The 26,931-nt window shown below is 42.1% G+C and overlaps 2 protein-coding genes across 12 annotated transcripts; one reads left to right on the forward strand and one right to left on the reverse strand.

The window, feature by feature from the left end:
• Positions 1 to 1,030: 1,030 nt before the first annotated feature.
• On the reverse strand, positions 1,031 to 18,379 carry brd1a (bromodomain containing 1a). Of its 9 annotated transcripts, none has more exons than XM_032505132.1 (13): positions 17,924 to 18,379; positions 14,369 to 15,776; positions 13,762 to 13,918; positions 13,248 to 13,379; positions 13,002 to 13,130; positions 11,129 to 11,441; positions 10,680 to 11,003; positions 8,245 to 8,823; positions 6,761 to 6,902; positions 6,435 to 6,568; positions 4,600 to 4,709; positions 3,984 to 4,138; positions 1,031 to 2,465 (listed from the first exon to the last, which is right to left on the reverse strand). In XM_032505132.1, the coding sequence occupies exons 2-13, from the start codon at positions 15,757 to 15,759 to the stop codon at positions 2,282 to 2,284; spliced, it is 3,750 nt and encodes a 1,249-aa protein (XP_032361023.1). In that variant the 5' UTR covers positions 15,760 to 15,776; positions 17,924 to 18,379; the 3' UTR covers positions 1,031 to 2,281. The 9 variants fall into 9 exon arrangements, with proteins under 9 accessions (XP_032361023.1, XP_032361015.1, XP_032361016.1 ...); XM_032505124.1 differs by having other exon boundaries at positions 6,393 to 6,568; XM_032505125.1 differs by having other exon boundaries at positions 13,750 to 13,918.
• Positions 18,380 to 19,185: 806 nt separating this feature from the next.
• zbed4 (zinc finger, BED-type containing 4) lies at positions 19,186 to 26,473 on the forward strand. Of its 3 annotated transcripts, XM_032505135.1 has the most exons (3): positions 19,186 to 19,351; positions 21,689 to 21,927; positions 22,117 to 26,473. In XM_032505135.1, the coding sequence occupies exons 2-3, from the start codon at positions 21,886 to 21,888 to the stop codon at positions 25,636 to 25,638; spliced, it is 3,564 nt and encodes a 1,187-aa protein (XP_032361026.1). In that variant the 5' UTR covers positions 19,186 to 19,351; positions 21,689 to 21,885; the 3' UTR covers positions 25,639 to 26,473. The 3 variants fall into 3 exon arrangements, with proteins under 3 accessions (XP_032361026.1, XP_032361024.1, XP_032361025.1); XM_032505133.1 differs by having other exon boundaries at positions 21,689 to 26,473; XM_032505134.1 differs by having other exon boundaries at positions 19,193 to 19,479; positions 21,689 to 26,473.
• Positions 26,474 to 26,931: the final 458 nt, after the last annotated feature.

The raw sequence follows: 26,931 nt of genomic DNA on the forward strand, positions 1-26,931 counted from the left end.
TGAGTAAATGAGAAGGTTGCAGTGCCATATGGCAGGTAGTAGGGTGAATTAGTGTCTGCCCGCCGCCAACCATGAAGGAGGTTCCGTCCTTTTAAAGTGACTTTGAGGAGAATTTGAATCCCGCTTGTGCCCCAGATGAGACTAAAAATATGTAAATGTAATCACAAATTGAATTAGAATTTTGGCTAGGGCTGCACGATATGAGGAAAATATCTAATTGCGATTATTTTTGACTGATATTGCGATTGCAATATGCATGGATATACATGATATTGGAAGGAATGCTAATTTTTGTATCCCTCATTTTCATTAAAAAATATATATTTAAAAAAAAAAAATGATTGAAGTGTGATTTTTTGCGAGGGGTTCTGTACCAAACAAAGATTTGTTTCTTTAGTCTGTTGCAAGATACGATTTGTAGGTTGGGATGTCTCTGCAGCACCACAATACTTTATTTTAAAATGATTTGACACCTTTAACAAATGTTGTGCACCCCTGCGATTTGGATATTGCACTAGTTCAAACTGCAATTTCAATAACATTGCGATTAATTGTGCAGCCCTAAATTTGGCTTCATTAAATTGTTGGTCTGCTACTTTAGCAGTGACTTTGTGTAACACTGAATACTGCACAATGCCACCAAGAGACGCTACATAAAAAACAAAACATGTTAATATTTGTATCTTTTATTTTTTGCTAGAAAAAAAACTGTCCCAGCAATATATCATATGACCTGATTAAAAAAACTACTACAATTAAGTACAAAATGAAATATACCAAAACTACCCAATGCTACCCAGAAAAAAAGGCAAGAGAATAAAATGAAATGTCTTGAAGTCTACATCTAGAAAAAAAGTTAGAAAAGGTTACTTAAAAAGAAGGCAAGTATCCACCACAAAATGTGCCACTTTACCACAATCAGTTTGCAAGTCTTTCCTTGGGTATAAAGTAATGCAAAAAAACTTTACAATAAGTTACCGCAGGCACGTCTCCCTACGACTACAGCAAAACCAAAGAACAGTCAAATGTATCACAGAAAAATACACTTTTACTTTTTTTTTCCTCTTCACTTTTTTTTGGCAACAAGTTCACACGTCACACAGAAAATGAAATCGGCAAAAAACTTCTGGGTAGCAACATTTTTGGTTTCTTGAGAACAAAATACGTTCTGGGTCCACGACATCAGACTGCCTGTATGAGCTTCAGAGACTTACATACCATATTACCGTGTATTCAAATCGTATAAATATATCTGGAAAAAATATATACTAAAACTATTTTTAATACAAAAATTAATAAATGCCAAATGGAAGCTTACGATTATAAACCTCAATAACTTAAAAAAAAAATGAAAAAAGGGAATACTTTCATACTTTTCTGAAACATGACATTTTAGCCCTAATCTCCTTATTCTAAGGCTTTTGCACTTTTTTTTTTCCATTCTTCTTGATCATACAGCACTGTCAAAATAGCACTCACATGTTAGTGCCAAGAACTCATCAAGTATAAATACTAAGAAAACCCCTGTACAGTACCCATTGATGTCAAAAATACAAAATAAGTTAGTGTCAGGCAACTGTACAGAATATTTACAGTTTAAAAACAAAACAAAAAAGATATTTGTAAATGGAAAGGACCAGTAAGTAAATGTGACATCACATAAGCTTTGGATACAACTGAAAAGCCTTCCTGTATGCATGAAATGTACATTTTCTGCCCACTTTAGCTAATTTACCAGCTACTAAACGCTTCTTTTCTTAATGACCTGTAACAGAAATGATGACTGGCTACCTGCCAAAATAACGAACCCATCAGCTACAGGCAGCATTTAACGGTCGGTGTTAAGTTCTTGTCTCACTACAAAGTCCTGACACCACAGCAACGTTTGGTAAGGCTACCAAAATGTAGGAAATCAATCACTAACTGTTTTTTGCCTTGAAATGATGAATGAAAATGACAGTCATGATTGGTGGAGTGAGTGAGTGAGGGATGGGAGGTGGACATAAAGAGCAGTCTCTAAGCACAGTTACAAGCCTGGAGGTGGAGAGGAATAGATAGACACATTCATTTCAGCAGCAGCAGCCATATCCCAGCGGCACATGGTAGGAGTGTGTGCGAGTAGGAATGGATGAGGAAGAGACACCACCTGTTACAGCAGGTGCCCAGTAAACATTTGAGTCTCCTGCAGAGACATGGAGTCAGGGGGGGAGTGGAGGAAGGTATTTGGTACAGGAAACGTACACGTGTGTGTGTGTGTGAGAGAGAGAGAGAGCCAGCGTCATCAGTCCACGTCGCTGAGGTCGCTGACTGGCTCGTCCTGCACTATGCTCAGGTGGTTCATGGCACGGCTGAAGGCGATCTGGACAGCCTTGCGAATGCTGGACGTGCGTCCCTCCATCATTTTGATTTTGTCTATGGTCTTGTCCATTCCAAGAGGAACCATCTTGGATCTAGGTAGCCACTGCCTGAAGGGGAGAGAAAAAATAGAATATGCAGCATTCATATTACAACCCCTGAACAGTAGCTACGGTTGATAGTTTTTTTTCTTTTTAAATCATTCTAGAAGTATGCATTGCCCTTCTTACAAGAAAACTTGGATTTGTTGCAATGAACTAAGTTTGATTTGAAACAAAGAGCTACAGATAACTGGAGTTTAGTCTCACATGTTGTTTTTCTCTCTCATGCGAGGTGAGGAAAACCAACGACAACCGCTTTACGTGTTACTATCTTGCTGACAGATTTTGCTCTCAGTTTGGTTTTTGCACGGGACAGGAAGAATAAAGCTAAAAAGCTGATCTAGTTATGATACCGCAATAGTTTCAGATCTGATAAAAAAATATTTAAAAAATTTAAAATTGTATCAAAACAAGGAAAAGCCTCACATTTGAAAAGCTGGAATTGGAAAATATTTGGAATTTTACTTTAATGAATGTTAACTGACTACTTGTTTCAACACTTATTTGGAGAAGGCGCCTCGGTTTTCGGGTGATTTAAAAATCCGGGGAAAAAAAAATGCGTAACAGAACACAAACAGATTAACACATTAGTTATTTGTAGTTATTTGAGTCCTCACTAAAAGAATATGATAATGCAGTTTCAAATAAACTTGTTTGTTTTATTGTTACAACAGTTTTGATAAATAAAATGTTTAAAAATACAAACTTAAAATATGAAACTTAAAAGTCCTTTGAACAAAAACACAATAGATTAAAGAGTGTTTCCAACAGGGATGTTGTAGAGCGCCCTCTGGTGGACAACTCTACAACGCCAACACTCATAGTGGAAGCGTGTTTTGTCCGTTTTTTTGTTTTTTTTTGTTTTTAAATATTCATTTATCAGAATAATTCATGTGTCATTATAAATGATTCTGAGAAATAAAAAATAAAAATAAAATTGTATATTATATTGTAAATGCCAATACTGATAGTTTGGAAAATGCCTAACATCGGCCGATAAAATCAGTCCGCCGATATAACGGTCGGATTCTAACACACACATGATAAAAATCACAGGTTTTCTGCAGGTATTCTGGCAGGGAAAAAGGAGAAAACTGGCTGAATCACAGTACCAGCCCCAACATCAGTTCCTGTCAGTCCCAAAATATTACTATTGCTACTGTCACAGCTACATTTGAGGGTGCAGTGGTCTTTGGGATGGAAAACGTTTCTTTGGGAAAATAAAGAAGATAAATGATGCGTGTGCCAGGACAAACAAAATGGAACTCGGGAGTATTTAATCAACTGATTGGTGGTAAAGAACAAAACAAAAAGCTTTTTGTTATACTCTATTTTAATATTATTTATTGTACTAGATGCGTACCACTGAAACACAGAACATTTTTAAGAGAGCCATTTTCTTGTCTCTTGACAATTGATGTGACGCAGCCATGAGAGAATAATGATCAGCTGAGGGACATGTTGACAGGTTTATCCTTGCAGAGACCTGCGTCAGCTTAAAGCGCTCCAACAGATAGCAGCACTCACCAGCTGCGCTTGTTGTCGAAGAAGAGGACGAGGTAGAGTTTCTCTTCGGCTTTGTACTGCATTTGTTCTCCAATGCGGAGCACGTCCATGGGGGGCATGGGGATCGACACCCCGTTGTGCTGGCAGCCCACGCGCGGCATGTGGGGGTCGACGATCTACACACAGGGGGAGAGGGGAGGCCGTTACACACAGATGCACATGAATGCAAACGCATGGCAAACATACATACACCCGCAGAGAGACAGACACACAGAGAGAGACAGACACACAGAGAGAGACAGACAGACAGACAAAGAGACACACACACAGACAGACAGACAGACAGACAGACAGACAGACACACAGACACACACACACACAATTTTCTTCATTTGTCTTTTCAAGCTAAGGTCAAATTGAAGTGCTTAACAGTGAAAGACTGCCACCTAAAGGATAAACACCAGACATTCCCCCACCCACAACTGTCCACCGGACATCTAAAAGAACAGCCGCAGTAAAACTATTGCTTCGTCCTGGACGAGAGTGCCATAATTAGGTTCCAAAGTGAAGAGATGACAAGAAAACTTCAGATTAAAAAGAGTAGATTGTCATGCTTTTCTCTCCCATAAACACTCACCAGGGCAGGGTAGGAAGGGTATCCACTACATTTGGCCCAAACTAGCTTTAGGGGTTCCAATGCAACAGTTGCAGCACTAGCGGGCATCCAAATATTGCTGTTGCCAACCTCTATGGAAGCGGGAACAACACCAAACAAGTCAAGTGTGGGTTTAAACACAAAAAAAAACACATTTATAAAACTGTGCTGGAAGTGCAGGATCACACAGCAACACCAGGGTGGGAAATTAACTTTTCCCTTTAAGAGCCACTGTGAACGACATATATTAAAATTTACCAGCCACTTTTAGCATTTTATTAGCCAAATATGAATTTTAGATGAGTCTCCAGCTGTTGACTGACTGGTTACATGCCATGATGGCATTCAGAGGTTATAGACTCACCGGTCACTGCCAAAAGTCCCAAGAAGCTGGCTGGAAGCTGCTGGTAATTTCCAACCCTGCTTTTATGCATGTATGAATGTCAGGTGTCTGCCAGTTAGACTTTTAAGACCAAATTTAAAAGGCTCAATTCTCCAATTCAGAGTTTGATAGTTTTCATAACACAATTTAAAACATTTTAAGATTGCACAGCACCTGCAGACGTCTGGCAACAAACACAAATATTTATTGTGCATATATTTTGGCTCATAAAAGAAAAATGTCAGCACGTAACTGTTTTTTTAAGCTGCATTCTGTATACTTGGTCCTATTTTCTATTAAAGGTCCCATATTATGCTCATTTTCAGGTTCATACTTGTATTTTGGGTTCCTACTAGATCATGTTTACATGCTTCACTGTTCATAAAACACATTTTTCTGAATATACCTGTATTCACCCTCTGTTTGAAACGATCCATTTTAGCGCCTGTCTCTTTAAGCCCCCCTCCAGAAATAGCCCAGTCTGCTCTGATTGGTCAGCGTTTCCGGGTCTTCAGCACCTGCGCTCTCGGCGTCTATACACCATCATTGCAGCCGGGGAATGGATGTAACGGCACTGTAACGGCACTCTTGGTCTATATGTAGTATAGTTGTTACATCATATCTGTACAGAAGCCCGGAAGGCCTGTTTGAAGTCACCGTTTCTGAATTCGTGCTGTGTGCCTTTTACAAAGCACGTTGGACCTTTAATTAGAAGTCTAGTGAGGTTTTACGGTGCTAAATGTTTTATCAGTATTTACTTTATTTGTCAAGTCTCCTGCCTAGCTACGTACATATTTTTCTCAATAACAAAATTTGAGTGCCCATGTAAACAAAGTTGGGCATCGAGAACCAATTCCTACTTGGAATCGTTTAAAAAATTAAGATTCCAGTAGAATTGTTTCTTTATTGGAATCGTTTGGAGGATTTTGGTTTCAAATCCGATTATCGCTTCCCAGTTTAATATGCGCAAGTTTTGGTTTCCGTAGCAGCCAGGCGCTTGCTGTGCTGCAGCCATGGAGCGCAGTAAGCGGCTTTATTTTGAGTTGAAAAAACCCGGTAAAACTGCAACCCACTATTAAATCAAAAATAAAACCTTCCTCTTATTTGTGAAATAAGAATGTGACTCATTTAAATTCCTCCCCTCAAAGAATCAGAATCAAGAATCAATAAGAATCGGAATTGGAATCAGAATCGTCCAAACAAACAATGCCCAACCCTACTTGTAAAACATGTTTACTGTGTGAGTTATCAGTATCAACCTCAAAATTCAGTATCATCCAGGTTCTGATTCAGTTTTTGTTTACAGAAAGGCATGATAATTGTGTAGAGTACTTCTATTTATTAGAAACTGTGAATAAAATAGATAGTCTGTGTACATAATGTTAAGACTAACCCTCACACATGCATGCAGATTCTCGTAATGCAGCCAATTTACCAGCAGCGATTCGTGCAGCTTTTGCAAAATTCCCGGTTTCGATGCAGGCGATTAATTCCCCCCTGTCGTCCACAGTGTTTCTCCGGACCAAGGCGGGTTTCCCTTTCCCACATTTTGGAAGACTGAGAATAGTGCTAGAAACAAAAACGAAAAGACATATACACACCAGTCAACTTCTGGTGCTGATGATGGCTTGCTCTGACAACCAGCTCAATAGAAGAATGGAAGAACAGAAAAAGCAGCTGACATCGTTAGATCCTGCTTTAAAGTCAAATCAAACTAAGAAAAACACAAGACTAGCTGTATGTTATTATCTGGTGGATTACCTGGTGCTTCCTGGCAGACTACAACATGAAGAGATGGAGGACTCCGAGGCACAGCGTCTTCGTGGCTCCACAGGTCTACTGGCTCTACTAGAGTCTTCTACCTCCTTCTCCTCTTCCACCTCCAGAAAACCGCTTGACAAGCCTGAGAGGAGGCACAGCACAATAGAATCCAAATAAGATTTACAACCCAACACAAAATGGTAATGTGTCTGCATTTTTTTTCCAATCAGCCTCTAATCTTATTATGCAAACTGATGTAAAAGAGTAAACAAGTGTCTGTTGCTAATTACTGCTGTGCTGTTTTGACTGCGCTGACTTGTAAGTAGTCTAATGGCTAATTGCAATGTTTGAACTGACAGTTTCAGGGGTTGGCAGCAGAACTAAATACATACACTAATTTAATCAGAGCAGTGATGAAATGGCATTCATATTCTGATATTGGGTAACTAAGACAACCGTGAAAAAGTATACGTTAGGCTAGTGTTGCGCCTGATTTCGTCTCCACCGGTTGCGGAACGGCTGCGGATCGGCTCCGCTGCGTGACGGCTCCGTGCTCCACCGTCCGTCAATACCCACCAGCTCCGGATTTGTTGCGGAACGGCTGTGGCCATGACTGACAGCTGAAGTCACGAGGACCCAGGAGATCTTTCGAATTCACGTAGAATAGAGTCACAAAACCAACAACAGTTTGTTTCCATCCAGAGGAGTGAAGGGTAAACAACTCTGAGCTGTGTTTTAAGGTGTAGTGCAGGGAAATATGATCCGCCGTGAGCACGCTGTATTTTATATTGAAAATTAACCAGATGTTTCCTTTTGTTTCTGTGCTCGACTTCCTGTCCGGCCATGTGCTGAATTGCTGCGGAGCTCTCCGGCGTCCGGCAAAAATAGAAGCTGCGCGGATCACCAGAGCTGTGCCGGAGTCGGAACGCAGCCGTTCTGCAGTCAGTGAAAATACACACATTGACTTTAATGAAAACCTAATGACTCTGCCGCCATTCCGGAACCAGTGGAAATTGGGAGTTAGACCGTGGAAATATTGATGGCACTGAATCACCACAGAAATCATAGTCAGTGACATTGCCATTACCCGATGTGAGGCAAATGCAGATGGGAGTTGCGCATGCGTCACTTTGCAACAATGACGCGGCGACATCTACACGCTTTAAACTTTAAATGAGGCTCGGAATGCTTTCCTGCAGTTTTTGGAGTCTTAAAAATATGCATAAGGGGTCATGAGAGTGGAGTCCATAACCTGTTGATTTCTCTATAAAACATTTTACCTGCTGCCTCCTAATTTGCCTGAAATCTTTCTTTCCCCACTTTATGTATCCATAGATAACATGTACATAAAGTTATGGCGTATACTCGACTCACATTGGGTAGTCAGTAAACCGTACATGCGCAACTCACATTGGCACTCAACTCACATCAGGTGGTGACAGACATACAGCCCATTTGAGTTTTTTTCTGTGTACACTTCCTACCGGTGTCAAGTCGTTTCACAGGAGACTCTCCCTCGTCTTCATGTTCTCCCCCTTCTCCATCCTCTTCGCCGTCTCTGCTGCCGCTGTGCTTCCTCTTCTTGCTGTGAAGTAGCGTCTCCAGCCGGGGTATGACCACCGACAGGAAGGACTTGGAGCCCAGCGGTGCGCCATCTTCATCCTCCTCCTCGCCCTCTTTTCCGTCAAGTCGATCAGCCCCCTCGTCTTCGTTCCTTGGGGGCTTGCGGGGACTAGCGGCCTTGGATTTGCGGAAGAGCACGGCCGTCCGGCGGTTAACCGTGCCCGTAGGCTCTGCGAGCGTGGATGTGGCCACCACGCTCACATCTCTGTCCAGCAACGAGTTCTGCAGGCTGTCGCGGGAGTGGCCATTGAGGCGTAGGGCGGAGGGGAGGAGGTCTGGTATTTCCCCATCGAACTTGACGCGCTTGCTGGGATGCCTGTCTTCACAGTCTGGGGCGGCATCGATTGGTTTGAGAGTGGGGGGCTCGGGGTCTGTGTCTGAGTGGATGAGGGGGGGGATAGAGTCTGAATGCTCCAGTTTAGGAGGAAGAGATTTGTCTCCTGTAGGGAAGAAGAAGAAAATTGAATGTTTGACCATGCAGCGTACATTAATTATTCAAATTGCACCCACTAAGCGCAACACATATTTTTCATACTATTGCACATAGGCTTACAGTTATTGCCAAGTTTTTCATAATTATGCGCCACAATTTGTTTACTTGTTTTTTTGGGTGCAGTGCATCAGTTTTTCTTTCAGTTTTATTATTTATATTAATTTATTTTCACTCTCTTCCATTCTTATAACTATTTCCTCATGGTGCTATAGAAATAGAATATATTACATTTTATTGTTGTAAAGGATTAGCTATGCACAAGCACATAATGAAATCTTTGGCATACTATTTTGGAAGAACAACAAAAAGTAAAAACATTAACAATACAACAAAAGTCCAGTCATAACAAAGACAAAAAAATATGAGCTAATATAACGCGATTACCAACAGTAAAGTGCTGCAACACATACACTTTTAGGTAGGGCTGGGTGATTTGGAGAAAATCAAATATCACATATTTTTGACCGAATACCTCGGTAACAATACCGACGACAATATTGTAGTGTTGACTATTGGTGCTTTCACAAAATATTTACACAATGAGGTTTTTAAAAAATAATCAGTAATCAGTAATGTGGATTTAATGTCTAAGAGGGTAAAGGCAAATAATAGAACAGGTACAACAGTCTGGTATGATCATAAAATGACATCACTTTACTGTAATGCAGCCTTTATAACCAGGAAAAGACAACACATTATGATATTACGATATGACGATATCCAAAATCTAAGACGATATCTAGTCTCATATCGCGATATCGATATAACAGCGACATATTTCCCAGCTCTACTTTTATGTTTATCATAAAAGTAAATAATAAACAGTGAGGCACTTTTATGACTAAAAAATTAACCAAATTACTTTTTACTTTTTTACCCACCATCTCATTATAATGCTATCTTCACCAGACTTAATGTGACTCAGCCATGTCTGTGAGTTTAAGCTTTAAAAAGCCAATGCAGTGACACAGTGTGATACTACAGTAACCTTATTTACACATTTTTTGTGGTGATTATAGTGTACTGGTGTGGACAGTGTTGGCTCTGAGCCCTGGGTGCACTCCCATTCAGGGATCAGTTAAACAGAGGGACATAAGAATGTTGTTTGGATTTGCCAATCACTCTCTGCAGCAAGAGCACAACCATGATAGCCATGTAATCCTAAAAGGTGTTACTGTCTGCTTCTGTAATTTGGAATCAGGAGTTCTCATAAGGTGTTGTGTGTCTGTAAGCCTTGTGAACATTTTTTCCGTTAAACCATCGGTTGTATTATTTTCTTGTTCTGTTTGGACAAAAAAAAAACATTTCTGTCTAAAAGACATTAGTTATCAGTTCAATTGATATTCTTAAGAGTGTGTCAATATTACTGAAGAATCTTATTCCACATTAACAAACAAGTTACCACCAATTATCCTATGCCTTTCAAAGGTTTTAATTAAGATGGCTTTCTTGAGTTTCGTTTTAGAAAATTAGAAAGGTTCATGTTCAAAACCATAGGCTCGCAAATTCCCCTGAAACAGCAACAGAGCAGAGTTTATAATGATTGTATAATGAGTAATATAATAAGACTTAATCGCAAAAAAAAAATCAGAGATTTGGAGGGCAACTCAAAGCAAAGACGACTATACTACCAGGTTTCAGACACATAATTAGTATAGGGAACAGCAAGTGGCATTGCTCGGTGAGGCTATGTTTTGGGTTAGGGGCTAACCTCTGACCTCTGACCTGCGCTTCAGGATATTAAGGACATGTGATTGTCTTTAAAAATCACATGGCACACACAAATCCAAACCCAATACGTACCCTCATCATCTGGAAAATGTCCATTGGGCTTCATTCTCTCTTGTTTAGGGTTACTCAACTCTGGGTGGGAGGCAGCTGATGAAGATGATGCTAATGTGGAGGGAGTTGTGGAGGAAGACGAGTGGTGGTGGTGGGAGGGAAGGACTTTCTTTAGGCTCATCTCATTGCGCACATCGTTGATGGTCTTTTTGAGCAGCTTTAGGCGCTTGCTGCGGGAGGGGCTGGACTTCATGGCACAGGTCAGGTCAAACTTCTCCAGTAGCTGCTGCAGCTGCTTGTCCGGAGACAGGTGCTCCCGATTGGCTGGCGCTAGTAGGCGGTCCACTAAGGAGAAAATGAAAACAGTAGAAACATGGTCAAATTTTGTGACTATTTCCTCATTCACTCGCCCAGACTCTACTGATGGAAACACGTCACAGAGGCAAGAGTGCCTTCGCCGCTGCCCTTACCGTCCTCCCAAGAAAAGGATGTTGGTGCTTTGATTTCCGGCGCTTCAGCCAGATGCATGCCGCTTTCAGTGTCAAAGCCGATTTTCTCCACATCTCGCCGAGCCTTTCTGAGCAGGGCCCCGCCCTGGTCTCGGAGGCGAACGGCACTCCGGTAGAAATAGGTGTCCTTTGAGTTGTATTTCATGCAGTTATCAATAATGAGGTTGAAGTCGTTCTCAAACTGCTCAAAGTTGTTGTAGGCCTGTGCATCGATGCGCTGCCGCATGGTGAAGAAGTCCATTGGGTGCTGAATATGGTCGAGGTAGTCAGGCACCTATCAGGAAACAGCAGATATAAGTAATTATCTTTCTCCAACTTTCACCATTTATTTTTAAACGTAAGGTGAATATCATTGTATGTTGCATGTCAACCCAACATGCTAGACCAAATATAATTATTTTAGATACAGTCTCTAATAGAGCTTTCATGTCAGCATATCTGTAAAGCAGATCACATTAGTCTGCTGGGGCATATTAACTTTCACAACACTAAAAAAAAAAATCAATAACATGTCATATTGTTTTCTAGATTGTAATGTCTTAAAACGTAGACCTCTCATTACCAACAGTTAACCAACAAAATCTACTGGTAATTCAGAGACAAAAACTGCACCCAACATGGGGCTCGAACCCACTACCCTGAGATTAAGAGTCTCATGCTCTACTGACTGAGCTAGCCAGGCTCACAAGAAGATCAACCCTTCACCTGTTTCACACGTCACCATCTGCCAGTGGACTCTCGAGTAACACATTCCACTTAACAGGCAGTCCCACTGCCCAACACTGTCAAAACGAGGACAGGGGGTGTTGATTTACACCCAGAGTCACTAGGATCTGAACCTGTGCCATGGAGCGAGCAGTTGTCCGCTGTCTGTAGTCTTTGTGGTGAGTCCAAGTGCAACTTTTAACATGTTTGGTGATGTACGGGGAAGCAAAGGATGTAATTCCTCTCCATTGGTAGGTGGTAGTATAGAAACTCATAATCAATGATTTGATATTTCACAAGATCACACTCTGTGTTGTCCTCCCCTGGACTCTTGTATTTAATGTACTTAGATTAAACACAGAGTTGAAATTGTGTAAATGTTTGTGTGACTTCCCATTATTTCACAGTTTTGCCATTAGCAGGTGTTCCACCTGACAACAGCACACTGGCAAAGTGCTGTGTTGAAATATGAACCAGCAAGTCCACTTTTGAGCCTTATCAAACAGGACGTCTCTGGAGGACAAATGTTAGTCCTTGTATTTGCTAAAAACTGGATGTACATGTCTTAAAAAGTTCATCATGGCTGCAGTTACTTTCTTCTCTGGCTAATTGCCTGAGAGCCAAACCACAAATTGGCATAATGCCACAAGGTACATCCAGCACTATGAGATATGTTCCATAACATGTCTGATTAGCCAACACTATGCACTGCTATTGCCAAAAGAGATTGAATAGAGCCAGATTCAGATTCAGCACTATGTTTCCTTGGTAAAGCTTACAACAATCACCTCCCCTGCAACAACGCTACAATTTTGCAAAATTACACAATAAATAAATAAACAGTACCACAGAATGATAAAGTACATCCACATAACAACAAGAAATGCAGGAATTTAAATAGTTTTGCAGCATATTGTACTCATAGGATTCATATTCTTTCATAGGTATAGGTGTGTGTGTGTGTGTGTGTGTGTGTGTGTGTGTGTGTGTGTGTGTGTGTGTGTGTGTGTGTGTGTGTGTGTGTGTGTGTGTGTGTGTGTTTCAAAGGAAAAAAAGATATAATATATGATGTGTGGACAAGCTCAACAACAGAAAACTGCAAAGCTTCCAAGTATCTACTGAAGTTCACCTCGTTGACATCAACTGGCTGGGTGAAGATCTTGGCCTGGTCTTTTGTCTGGAGCTGGTCCAAGAGGGTTCTGAGCAAAATACTGAATGGACTCAACTGTATCTCTAGAAGGGTCTCCTGCAGTTTAATCTAGAACACACCACAGAGAGGAACTATTACAAGATCAGATTGTTTCGTTTATTTAGTGGAATTTAGCAGACCACAGCTTTAAGTCAGAGGTCTACCAATCAATTCCTCCACTCCTACCTCTTCCCTCTTGAGCTTCTCCCTCTTCCGGATTAGCTCTAGCAGCAGCCGGGCTCTCTCCAAGTCATGTCGGAGACGATGCCACTCCTTCAACTGGTCCTTCAGTACCCTGTTCTCCTCGTCACTCTGCCTCTGGAGAAGAAAATGAATTTAAAAAAATCTATAATGCAGAATTGGAGAAAAGAATTAGCAACTTGCACAATGGGTACATGTTTATCAAGACTCAGTTTTCCATTCAATGAGGTCTTATATTTCTTTATGGCACACAGAGCCACATTTAGCAGTTAACATGCTGCATGCGGCTAGCATGTAAACACAGCACGATCAAACTCTTTGTTAACAGCACTACATGTTGAAAAGCATGCTAGGCAAACCACTTTATCTAAAAGGCCTATAGAAAATGTGTGAAATTGAAAATCGTTAAACATGTCAAGTTCGAAATGCTTCTGGTACTTTGGTAAAAGGCTAAACAAAGACTGAAAGTCTCCTGTGGTTGACTGACAGATGAACAAACCGGTTGTGCATTCTTCTGAGACTGTATGCTTGTCTGAAGGCGTCTGATGAGGGGAAGCCCATTCCTCGATTGCCTTTTTAGTGTCCAGTAATTCAGGACCAGCTCCACAAATGCTTTCTTCTTCTGTACTGACACCTGGTTCAGAATGGTTTGTAACCTAGACGAGGCAGGAAGATGGGTATCAGAAGGACACAGCCAGGGAGAGATACAGGACAACTAGCTAAGCACACCTCAAGTGTCACTGGTGTACTGTGTGATCTGTGGCTGGTTACATGTGGTTGTGGTTTTTCAGAGTAATATTAAAAGTAACAGCTGCCGACAAACTTCAAACAGCATTTGAATGGCACTTGGTGCAGACCAAGTGCATGCTGGCAGATCACTGAAGCTTCTCTTTGTGCAGGCAAACATTAACCAATGTCACAAATGCACAAACCATGCACCAGCCAGTGTTACTACATCAACAACCCACAGCCCTGTCAGTGTCTATGAGAAAGACAGAAAGGCCTGGCCTGAACCCCCACTCACACACTAAGCATGAATATTAATTATGCCCTCCCAACACACCAAATACTACATCGCCCACAATAAACACCACTCATAAGCATACCTGTGAGCAGGAAACGTTGGCATGGTAGCAGGGGTTGCAGCTTCACTTTCAGGTTCGGGTTTCTCACTCTTTTTCTTCTTCTTTTTTCCTTTTGACTGTCTTTTACCAACACCTCTCCTTTTGTACACTTTCTTACATAGTCCATTTTTGGGTTTGGCATCATCATATATTGTAAGAGGCCTCCTTACACACCCGTTAGGTGTATGAGCTCCACAATAGGCTGTCTTTTTCACAGAGAATGTGGGCTCTCCGGTGTCAGTTACCTCTTTGATTGGCTCCATCTTCATAAAGAGGCCAGCCTTTTGGGCACAACTAACATGGAAGGCGGTGTAACAGTTGGCTTTGTGGCACTGGATGCACGCCCCAACACCTTTCTCCTTGCAGAGGTAGCACGTGAGCTTCCAGCGGGCTGAAGGAATGTGGCTGACGCCATCAATGGGTTCAATGAAGGTGGTGTTGGAGAAGCCAACCTCAGGGACCCAGAGGGCGCACACCACGTGACCCCAGCGGTCATCGTCTGTCTTTTTCACAGCTCCACCCTTGTTCGGGCAAAGGATGCAGCCTGCGGGCTGGGTGGGTAACTGGAGGCAGTGTCTGCAGAGCCACTGGCCCTCAGGAATATAAGGTACACCGTAACATTCCTGGTGCACAGCCACGTTGCACATATCACAAAACAGGATAGCGTTGCTGTTGTGACACTCTCCATCCATACAGATGGAGCAGGCGGCGTCCTCATCGATGGGAGCGTGCTTTTCACTGCCTTGATCCAGACTCTCCAAGTGTAACTCTTTCTCAAAGCGGTCGACGAGGAACTCAAAGACGTTGTAAGAGACCTGACTGACCCCTTCGCTTCTCCGCTTTTCATTCACCAAATCCAGCCAGGCATAATCTTCCTCATCCATGTCATACTCTGTTTCCTCATCCAGCTCTTCCTCTGTCTTCTCAGTGTATTTGTAAAAGGCAGCTGAGCGCTTAGGAACTGCTGGAAGATTATATTCCACTGTACGAAATTTAGGCTCCTGAAGCTTTGGACCGGAATTACCAGCGGCCGGTTGTCCACCTCCTTCTCCATGGCCAGTGATGCCCAATGCAGCGTTTCTTTTCTCCAGGTTGTTTTTTAGTCTCACTGACCTCAGGAGGACCTGCTGTGGTTTCTCAGCATTCTCCTTATTGCTGGTGCACTCCATCATCTCCTGCACCATGGGGTCATCATCCGAGATCACGTCCAGCTGGTCGTATACGCTGATTCGATGGAGGCGGCCATCGACATCGAACTCCACCATGCGCTGCGCCTGGGCGTAAGTCAGGATCTGCTTGTTGGGGGAAGGCTTGATGGGAGATGGCGGCCTCTGCGGCACCGCAACCCGGTGCTGCCGAGCTTTCTTCTTCATCTTGACGCTCCGTGTTGCTGTGGAGGCAGAGTGGGGAGAGACTATTAGAGGTCTGCATTTACTTCACTAGGGGAGTCGGTTAAACCAAGGGCAAAAAAGGTGGATGCATTTTTTCGAGGAGCTGCCTTTCAGAGGTCAGAAAAAACAAAGACCATGATAATTTATTGATACAGTATTCTGTGGCATAACACACACTTCATGATTGACATAGAGTCCCACTTCTCATAGTACAAAACATTCAAAACAGCAACATAATTGTCAAAGTATTAATTGTTTTCAAAAGCTACGTTTTCCACCCCAGTATGAGATATGCTGCTGCATGTCTTTTAACTGGCACAAGCAAGTGTGAGCACATTTCACCTATTTTAGCTTCAAGCCACTGGCTGCCCATCCATTTGAGGATTCATTTTAAAATCCTTTTACTTGTTTTTAATGCCTCGAATGGCTTCCCCCCCCCCCCCCCCCCCCCCCCCCCTTAACTCTCTGAGCTACTACCCCCCTACACTCCCTGTCGATCTATAATAACATAATACTATTTATCCCAGTATCATTTGCACTATGCTCCACATTTAAATATTTTTTTATTGAACTGAATTGAACTCTTCATTGCACTCATTGCACTCATGCCTCTGTATTGTTTCTGTTTAGAGTATGTATATATTGTGTATATATTAGTGTGTGTATATTTTAGTTTTGGTTGTTTTTGTATGTTCAATTCAATTCAATTTTATTTATAGTATCAATTCATAACAACAGTTATCTTGAGACACCTTACAGATAGAGTAGGTCTAGACCCCACTCCAGAATTTACAAGGATCCAACAGTTCTAGTAGTTTCCTCCAGAGCAAGCAACAGTGCGACAGTGGCGAGGAAAAACTTCCTTTTAGGCAGAAACCTCGGACAGACCCAGGCTGTTGGTAGGCGGTGTCTGACGGGCCGGTTGGGGTTACACATTAGAATGTGTAAGCACAATGTGAGGAACGATGCTCCAAAGAAAAATTCCTCGTATGTGTCCTCATACCTGGAAAATAAAGCTGATTCTGATTCTGATCTCTCAGGTAAGCTGACCTGCGGTGCCTAAAGCTAGGAGACCGAGCGTTTGCTATTGCAGCTCCAAAACTTTGGAATGGGCTGCCTCTGCACATTAGACAGGCCTCCTCTCTGTCTCCTTTTAAAACCCACCTCTTTTCTTTGGCTTTTAACAATAGGTAGTGTTGATCTTATGTGTACACTTGCATATTTTTACCGTATGCTGGCAATTCATTTTAGTTATTTTATTTTTTTCCATTTATTATATTTTACTGTTTTTATATCTATATTGGGTACCTCATCTTTTTATTTGTACTTTTACTGTGTTATCTATTTATTCTATATTATCTTTTTGTGCAGCACTTTGGAAACCTTGTGTTTGTTAAAATCGTGCTATGTAAATAAAGTGAATTGGATATCTCATACTCTGATAGCTATCAAAATAGTGTGTAACCTGCAAGTAAGAAAACAAATAATATGAATATATGCTCCAGAAATAACATGCATTAAAACGGATTGCTATGATAATACAATGTTCCTGTTTTGAACTGAGAGATATGGTATAATTTAATCCAATCTCCCCTGAACCAAAACAGAATAAGTTTTACATTATGAGATTTTATGGGCATACTTAAATAACTTTAAAGTTAACCGGCTGACTAAGAGAGCAAAAGGAAGGTGGAACTTTAAAGTTTAAAGCTACAGAGACTAGTAACGCTATGTTGTGAACTGATATGTAACGTAAGTAGCCAGCTGTACGTTAGAGTTTTGTCAATGAGCTGAGGCATTTAAATGTGGTGGGAGGCGGCCACACAGAACACTTTCAACATGACTGCGCCGAAGTTAGCACTTGCCCATTTGGTGCAGAGATGAATTTTCCTTTTGACATAACGACTCACTGTCAAAGTGGCCAAGTTGCTAACAATAACAGTAGCTAGCCAGCTAACTAGCAAGAGGAGCTAGCCACCCCCTAAACGGAGCAAATGGCGTCAAACAAAACAAGAGCTCTTCAAAACCACGTATGTTAATTCATACCCAATGTATAACATTAGACACACACTTTGCAGATGCACTGAATGCTTCCACGTCGTCACCGCAAAACGCACAGAAAAGCACATAAAGCAAAACAACATACCTCGGATTCACGAACAGTTTTGCTAGTTGAGGAAGACGGTAGCTAGCCAGCAGCCTTACAAAGCAATGGCGATACGGCCTGCTAAGTGGCTCTAATTCCGCACACAGTGTTCTCATCCAACGGGCGATACTGGGGTCTTTTCAGCTACTAATGAAATAATAAATAAAATGCCTGTGAAGTTTCGATATTAAATTCTACAGAGAACACACAATGGTTTGCTTTGTGGACCATTCATAGGCTAGAGTCACTGGCTAGCCACAGTCGACCAGGAGCAAATAGCAGTAACAGCAGCAGCAGCAGTACGGGCGGCTCATCCCCCAACACAACAATGCGTTTCACCAGACAACTCCCACCCGTACGCACTACTCTACGTGTGACGCTGGAGGTCATGTTGGTGGTGAGTCGTAGATTTCACACAAAAGCCCATCTGTCACACAACCAATGCACTGCCTTTAGTCGGTCGTGAATCGGAGCAGTTGCACTGTCAGAATAAAAGCTGAGACCTATATTTGTTTCTCCGGACCGGGCTGTTATATTTGTATTACTAAAGCATATGAGTTTAACTGGTGACTGTATATATCTGTCATACACTGGGCTATTGATTCAGCAGTTTTCCTCTAGCCACAGGGGACAGTATAAAAGGGTTGAGGACACAGGCAGAACAACAACAAACCTTTGCTATCATGCCCAACCCTGGTGACCCCCCCCCCAACCCTTTTGAGGTCAAGAAGGCCCGTTGGTTTAAAGCCGTAATTCTCGTGGTGATACAATATTTAATATGTTCCGAGAAACCAAATAAGCTCTTGACATAGAATGACCGTGAATGCAACACACGCAGAACTTTATTCATTGAACAATTAGCTAGAATCAACGATCCTCGGAAACGTCTCTGTTATGATCTGTTATCTGTTCGTTCGTTCGGACACATTCGAAGCCAAAAAGTTGGCTAACTGTAGTTTACGTCCATGATAATTGATCAGGTGTTTACTACATTTTATTATGTATTATTATTATTAATAATAATAATGTTACAATAAAAATGGTTACTTAAAAAAAAATGTATCCTATCATGAATAACATGTTTTCGCTTGTTATGTATAAGTAACACATCTCATAGACCACTCAATCTGTTATTTTAATAACTTATAACTGATCTTTATGAGTGAAAAGACAAAGTAATGCAGGGTTATATGGCATAATTGCTTAAATGGATGACCCCCCCGCCCCTTCGCTTTACTGACGACCCTGCGCCCGGTGACATCATTAAAACATGTTCCTTCCGTCCGACGCTGTGTGGAGCTGCTCCGGCCGAACGTGAACTGCTAGCAGACAAAAGCAACAAAGTGAACCCCCCTCCGGATCAATCAAATGTGTCATATTTAACTGTTTAAGAACCGAAACCAAGTGATCACACCGTCATACTTCACAGTAAGTATGCTGAGCACGTGTACATGTCTGAGGAGGGTTTAATGTGACCTGGACGTCGTGGTGAGAGGTGGCCTGATTCGGATCCCGTGTGGTTCTTGTGTTGCCACGGCTGGGTTCTGCCTCGCCAGGTTAGCTGTGTGTCCTGTGTGTGGCCTAGCTGGCAGCTAACCAGTTAGCAGTCGCGGTGTGGTCCGAAATGTACTACACGGGCCGTTGCAACGTTAACGATAGTTGTAGAAGTTGCATTGTCTGGCTTTTTTTTTGTGCTACAAATCCATGTGACAGAAGTGTTGAACCTGTGTTGGTTTTGTGTGTTTATTAGCTAGCGTTAAATATGCGGCTAACCCAGTTAACGTTAGCACCAGGATAGCCGCCGTGGTGTTTACTGATGATGTAGCTAGCTAGCGTTACTGCCAACAATGTTTCAGTACGTTATTCACTGGTATGAGGGTCGCACACGTTTCATGATTTGTGTTAGCGGTTATTCATTTTGGGGTGAATTGTAAACCGGCATAAAGATAGCCATTTACAAGTCGGTGTGTTATGTAAAGATGAAAGCTAATCAGCGTTGGCTATTTTCTGCTGTCCCCTTCCATCTTCCTGGCTAGCACTTAAGCCAAACCCGGAAAAAGTGTTGTCACTGCTCACTTAAGAAGTCGCTTTACGCTGTTTTTTTGAATGCCTAGCTACTTACCTGAAATAACATTAATAATCAAGGATAGGCTACACTTGTTTGTTTGCCAAATTTGTGAGGTTAGATCAAGGGTTAGGGATTTTTTTTTATTTTTATTTTTTTATAATTGAGACTGGGTTAAACCTGTGTGTAATTAGGCTAATGTTCACAAATGTATTGCCTGTAACGTTTGTTTGCTCATGTATTGTAAAAAGTTAAACTAAATGTTAAGTAGTGTTGTCTCAATATATTCTTATGTTATGCTGAAAGTACAACACATTTAATATAGATGACATTGGTCTGTAGTAATACAGTTCTTACTGACAAATACATCACATTTGACCTTACCCCACAGCCTACCTGCGATCAAGGCACAGAGAGACTTGTTAATACAAAAAAACACACCATATTCACCTACGGTAGTTACCAGTTTATTATGAGCTAAAGCTAAGAAAGTCTTGCACTAATAACTGTCATGCAAAGCACTTTTATGAAGACTAGTTCATGGTCATTATTGTTGTGCTTTTATTAAACTCAGTGGTCATTTTAGAGGTTGTAGATTGTGATGCTGTTTAACTGTATTGGATTACATAGAGGTGTTTTAAAAATATTTTTACTACCCCATTTATATCAATTGGGGTAGACAAAATATTAAACAGGTTTCTAAAACAGTTTAAACAAAAACAATGCTCTAACCTAATGACAGATCCTTATTTTTGACATTGTGGTGCTGATCATGTATTCATAGTCTAATAATTCTAATGTTATGGAAAAATAATGGAATGTCTCTACTCTACCAAAATGGGACACTAGATTTTTTTTTTTCTCCCACCAGATACTACCGCCAAGCTGATTTTAGTCATCAGTTCCTCAATATGTGCTAGTCAGCTGCTGAAGTGTTTCAGTGTTGAAATACATTTTCAGTTGTGCATAGATCTATTGTACTATGAGGCTCAGATAATCAAATGTAATACAAAATAAAACGGCATTAGCATACAGATAAAGTCTACAAAATGAAAATTTTAATTTAACAGTTTAACATATTGTAAATATTGTTCCCTGGTAAGCATGATTGTCCCACTGAATAAGAAAATGTTTTTGGTGGCGAGAGAGAATACAAGTTTTGGGGATGAGTGAGCGCAGGCTGTTATTATCCTGAAATCTTACAGTTGAGCAACAGTTCTGTGGAAGAAGAATGGAGAGGTGATCCTGCTCTTAATTTGCATATTAAAGCTGAGAGCCAAATCCTAAAAAGGTCCATGAAAGTGGAGAACCTTATGGCCGGGCTGAACCGGCTTATGTAAATAAGACGGCGTAGCCTCACAGCAACTACTTAATCGGGCAGGGCTTTTCAACTTGCAAACTAAAACCTGTCCATATCTATTACCTGTTTAAAGTTGCTTTCAAGAGTAAATCAAAGTGGTCAATACAGACATTTTGTGAAACTTGGTTTTAGAGTTGTGACTTTTAACGCACCACATTGTTTGTTGCTGCCGAACCTTGTATAAAGAGCCTGTTAAGTCAGTTTTAGAAGACAAGAATGAAAGTAAAGCATCATGACTTCAGTGTTATTGCAGCATACCTGTAATACAGGTTGTTTTGGAGTCTTATTTCCTAAGAAGACACTTATATATATGATATATTTTCTCTGTCCCTGTCTCTAGGTTGTGTGGGGGAGAGGTGGGACTACTTCAGTCATAAATGGAGAGGGACAAGCAGGCACCCTATGTCCCGGGCAGCCACACACTCCTCACAACACCTGCGTGAGTGCTGCAGTGTCGATGACTACACCTGAACAAATAAATTACATTTGACAACGCAGACCTGACTATTCTACTACACACACCCTTGGGCTGCTGCCATGGATGGGGAGGAAGAGGTGTCTCACAAGCGTGAGGATACGGTCAGTGAATCTAATGGCTCCATGGAAAGTAAAAAGAGAGAAGCCAAAGGGACCTGCCTAAAAATTGAGGGTCAGGATGGCTATGTGTTCAAATCCTACAGCATTAACCCTCATGACACTGTGGATGCAAAGTCCCCTGCTTGTTCCTCAATAACACTGGATAAAGACTCTCCCCCTTCCTCTCCTCAGGATGACAAACAGTTGGAGTCGGACAAAGCAAGTGAGACTGACCCAGCTTCCCCCACCCTTTCAAACAAATGCCTAAACACTGACACTGTGGGAAATATGGAGAGTCAAAGTTATGAGAATGGAAATGAAGCAAGTCAAGATATCAAAGGGGAGAGTGGGGATGCAAACGGAATGGATGAGGACGATGGATTTGGTAGCTCTGTTGGCCCTTTTGTGACTAGAGATGGTGATGAGTATAGTAATTTACTAAGTGGATACACAAGCACCCTTTATGATGTTGCCATGGACGCTGTCACTCAGAGCCTTCTCTCATCTATGAGAAGTAATACCAACCCGAGGAAAAAATCTCCTGCATGGAACCATTTCTGCATATCACCGCGAGACAGTACCAAAGCAATCTGTTTATACTGCATGAAAGAGTTCAGCCGGGGTAAGAATGAGAAAGACCTCAGTACAAGTTGTTTAATGAGGCACGTACGAAGGGCTCACCCCACTGTGCTTTTACAAGACGGAGCCGACGCATCCTCAAATAATCTGACCAGCTCCCTTGCCTCATCTTTGATACCTCCATCCCCAAACTCACCAAAAAACGGAGACTTGACCAATAGCGTCATTTCTTCTGCCTCAAAGAACACTTCACCGTCCACCTCCTCAGCTGAAAATTCAGATCTGTCATCCAAAGAAGTGTTACCCAAAGTTGAACCAAAACTAGAACTGTATGCCAACATTGATGCCGTTTGCAGCTCGCTCTCATCCTCACATTCCAATGACAACAACCTTGAAGATATGTCAGACAGTGGGCCTGAGCGCCTCCCTGGGACCCCAAAAAGCTCAAGTTCCCGCCGGAGATCCGCTGTATGGAAACACTTCTACCTGTCACCTGCTGACAATTCCAAAGCAGTATGTATCCATTGCATGAATGAATTCAGCAGGGGTAAAAATGGGAAGGATCTAGGGACAAGCTGTCTTATTCGCCACATGTGGAGAGCCCACAAAGAGGTTGTCATTGAGGAAAACGGACAAGGCAATCACATTCCCCCACCCTATACCAACCCGCCTTCACTGCTGTCCCGCACTCATCTACCTGAGCCTCTGGAAGTAAAAAAAGAATTTACCCTTCTTCCATCCTCACCAGAAACCATATCAGATGAACTACCCCAAAGCTTGGAGGACCGCATGGATATAAAAGAGGAATCTGATGAGGTGATGCATCTCTCGGAGCAGGAAACCTCTCTCAATCTGTCCTTCAAAACTCAGGGGGATACATCCCTAACTTCCTCACCATGCGACCTCTCGGAGGGCCCCAGCCTCAATCAGGATCATTCCGTTTTCCAGCAAAACAAGAAGATCATGAAACGGGTGAAATCTGAAGTGTGGCACCATTTCATAGTGTCCCCAGTGGACCAGTTAAAAGCACTGTGCCGTTACTGTCCATGTGTCATCAGTCGGGGGAAACGCGGCGACTTTGGTACAAGCTGTCTGATGAGGCATCTGATGAGACGCCACCCAGACGTCCTCAAAAACCAAAAAAGCACAGATGAGAAGGAATCCTCCCCTCATCCTTACACCAATCTCACCGCAACGGACGCAGTTTCAACCAAAGAAACTGAGAGCCCTGCCAGTGAGAAAAAGCCCCAAACACTGCCCGTTTTCAGTAAAAAGACGTCAAAACTGTGGAACCATTTCTCCATTTCACCCACTGACCCCACAAAGGTGGTTTGTTTGCACTGTGGCCGCACAATTAGCCGAGGCAAAAAGACTACAAACCTTGGCACAAGCTGCCTCTTCAGGCACATGCAGAGGTTTCATGGACATGTTCTTGAAAGTAACAATACTATCTCAGGTGATGTGCCGTCTGCTGAAATTCATGTTAAACAAGAGCTCATGGACACTTCCGTTTATGAAACGGAACAGAGCCGTGAGAGGTTTGATGAACACCACCCAGTTGCCAAAAAAATCACCAAACTAATCGCAGAAATGCTCGCACTGGATCTTCAGCCATCAGCTGTGGTGGAGAATGCTGGACTAAACCGACTGCTAGAGTACCTCCAGCCTCAGTATTCTCTACCACCTTCTTCCTACTTTACCAGTACTGCCATACCAGACATGTACGAACGGGTGAAGGACGTTGTGCTGACCCACCTGAAAGAGGCTGAAGGTGGTGTTGTCCACTTCACAACGAGTATCTGGGTCAGTAGCCAGACAAGGGAATACCTGACCCTCACTGCCCACTGGGCAACGTACGAGTCAAGTGTCAGGCCCCAGGGTCAGGACTTCCACTGCTCTGCTCTCCTAAGTGTCTCACAAATAGACTGTGATCACGATATGCAGGACATCCCAAAGCAGCTGGAGTATCTGTGGGATTCCTGGATCACCTCATCAGGGTTGAAAAAGGGGTTCACTGTAACTGATAACAACACCATCAGAAACACCTTGGAGGACCATGGCCATGTCACCATGCAGTGTTTTGGACACACTATAGACCTCATTGTTAGCGAAGCCATAAAGAGCCAGAGAATGGTTCAGAACCTTCTGAGTATTGCACGAAAGATCTGTGAACGTGTGCATCGCTCGGCAAAGGCCAAGGAGAAGCTGGCTGAGCTCCAGAGGGTGCACCAGCTGCCCGAGAACCAACTCATTCAGGATGTTCCTTCCAAATGGAGGACCTCCTTTTTCATGCTGGAGCGGCTGGTGGAACAGAAGAAAGCCATCGACGAGATGTCGATCGAGTGCAATTTCAGGGAAATGATCAGCTGCGATCAGTGGGAGGTGATGCTGTCGGTCTGCAATGCACTGAAACCTTTCGAAGTTGCCTGCAGGGAGATGAGCAACCGCACTGCCACTCTGGGACAAGTGATACCACTCATTCACATCCTCAACAGAAAGATAGACCTGCTGTTTGATGAAACTGTGGGCATAGACAACATGCTCAAGTCTCTAAAGGAAGCCATGGTGAGCAAAATGTCGGCAACTCTGCACGACCCACGATACACCTGGGCGACCATGCTGGACCCACGATACAAGACGTCGTTGTTCACAGAGGAAGAAGCTGAGCAATGCAAACTAGATCTGATCCGAGAGCTGGACTTGTTCTTGACTACCTCAGTTGTAGTTCAGCCTCCGCTGCCCAATGGCTGCAATGAGGCCCCCTTGTCGTCCACCACCTCCCACCCAAACAAAGACAACCTCTGGTCCCTTATGGCCGACATCCGACAAAAGATAAAACACGAGGAGAAGCCAAAGTCCTCGGAGCTTGCAGTGCTTGAGTACCTTGAGGAAGATATACTCGATCAAAGCTGTGACCCCCTTGACTATTGGAACCTGAAAAAGTTGCTGTGGCCCAATCTTGCCAAAGTAGCCGCCCGTTATGTGGGCTGCCCTCCCAGCATCGTCCCAGCAGAGACACTGTTCAGCACAGCTAGTGTCAACTGTGCCCTAAATCAGCCCAGGCCTTTACTGGAAAACATCGAGGGTCTGCTGTTCCTCAAAGTCAACCTCCCTTTGATTTATTTTCAGTACTGATTATTGCTGAGCATTAACTTAATCCCTTTTTTATCAAGGACCAAGTTGCATAGCTGTGAAATGGGGGGGGGGGGGGGGGGGGGGGGGGGGGGGGTCTGTTGGAGAACATGTAAAATATTGATCTATACACTGATTGATTCTCACTCCAAATTTGGAGGTTTTATTTTATTCTGTGTACTACTGTTAAACACTTTGGAGCTGTTATGAAATGTCTCAGTCCAAAGTGTATCAGGGAGGGAGGGCTTTTCTAGCTGTAGGGGTTGGTGATAATGTGTTTGCTTGTAAATCAATGTTTTTTGTTTTTTTTTAGTTTTCTGTGTCTACTCTCTCCTTGTGCCTTATTCAAAACTACTTCAGGTCAAAATGCTGTAAATATTCTGTTAAATTGCGCAGATCACGTCAGGATGCTTTTTGATTATTGTGTATTACAGATAGATGCAGAGTTGTTTTCTGAATGATGGCCCAGAAATAAATGCTGTGACTGAAAGATGTTTTAAGTTAATGTTATTTAATTTTCATTGTGGATTTGTGGCTCATGGTACTGTCATTTAGAAAAAGACTTTTTTACTTGCTGAAATGTTTTTAATAAGATCATGTATAATATTGCTGTATTTTCAGAATAAGCAGTTTGTTTGGAATATACAATTTGTCTCTTAAGCACAATTTAAGTTTTATGTCCAGGGGATTAAATTATGGGTTTATCGAGTAAAATAATGTACTGTACATTTTTATATTAAATGACTTCTGAACCTAATTTGATAAATGTTTTAGCATTGAGACTGGAACCAAGCTAATGTTGTGGTCATTTTTAAATAAAGGTTTTCCTTATGCAATATCTAAGGTTTTTCTTTGGTTATCAATAAGATCATTAGAATTACATCATGTGCAGGCTTAAAACAAAAGTCCAATTTAACAATCTGGTTTCCTCCACTCAGTTTTTATTCATCTATAAAATCTGGTTTACAAAATGTACAAATAACAGCCTGAGGTAAAACAACAAAGTTGTCTGTGTAAGATAACAGTTTCCTGTCTGCAAGAAAACCAAATTCTTTGCTTGCTATTCATGAGAAAAGCAATGCATTACACATCAGTATGAGAAGAAAGAACCATTTCAAAACGTCAGAAAAGATGTCTGACTTGTCTACTTGGGGAGCACGTGTCAGCAGTTGATCTGTATGTGAATGAGACACATGACGGACCCGTGGTATTCTTTTCATACAAATACATTCCAATCTATCCCATTATATCTTTTGAGAATGTTGTTTTGGGTCGCCTTTACGCTTTTTAAAAAAA

This window comes from Etheostoma spectabile, chromosome 23 (assembly GCF_008692095.1).
Source record: "Etheostoma spectabile isolate EspeVRDwgs_2016 chromosome 23, UIUC_Espe_1.0, whole genome shotgun sequence".
NCBI lineage: Eukaryota > Metazoa > Chordata > Actinopteri > Perciformes > Percidae > Etheostoma > Etheostoma spectabile.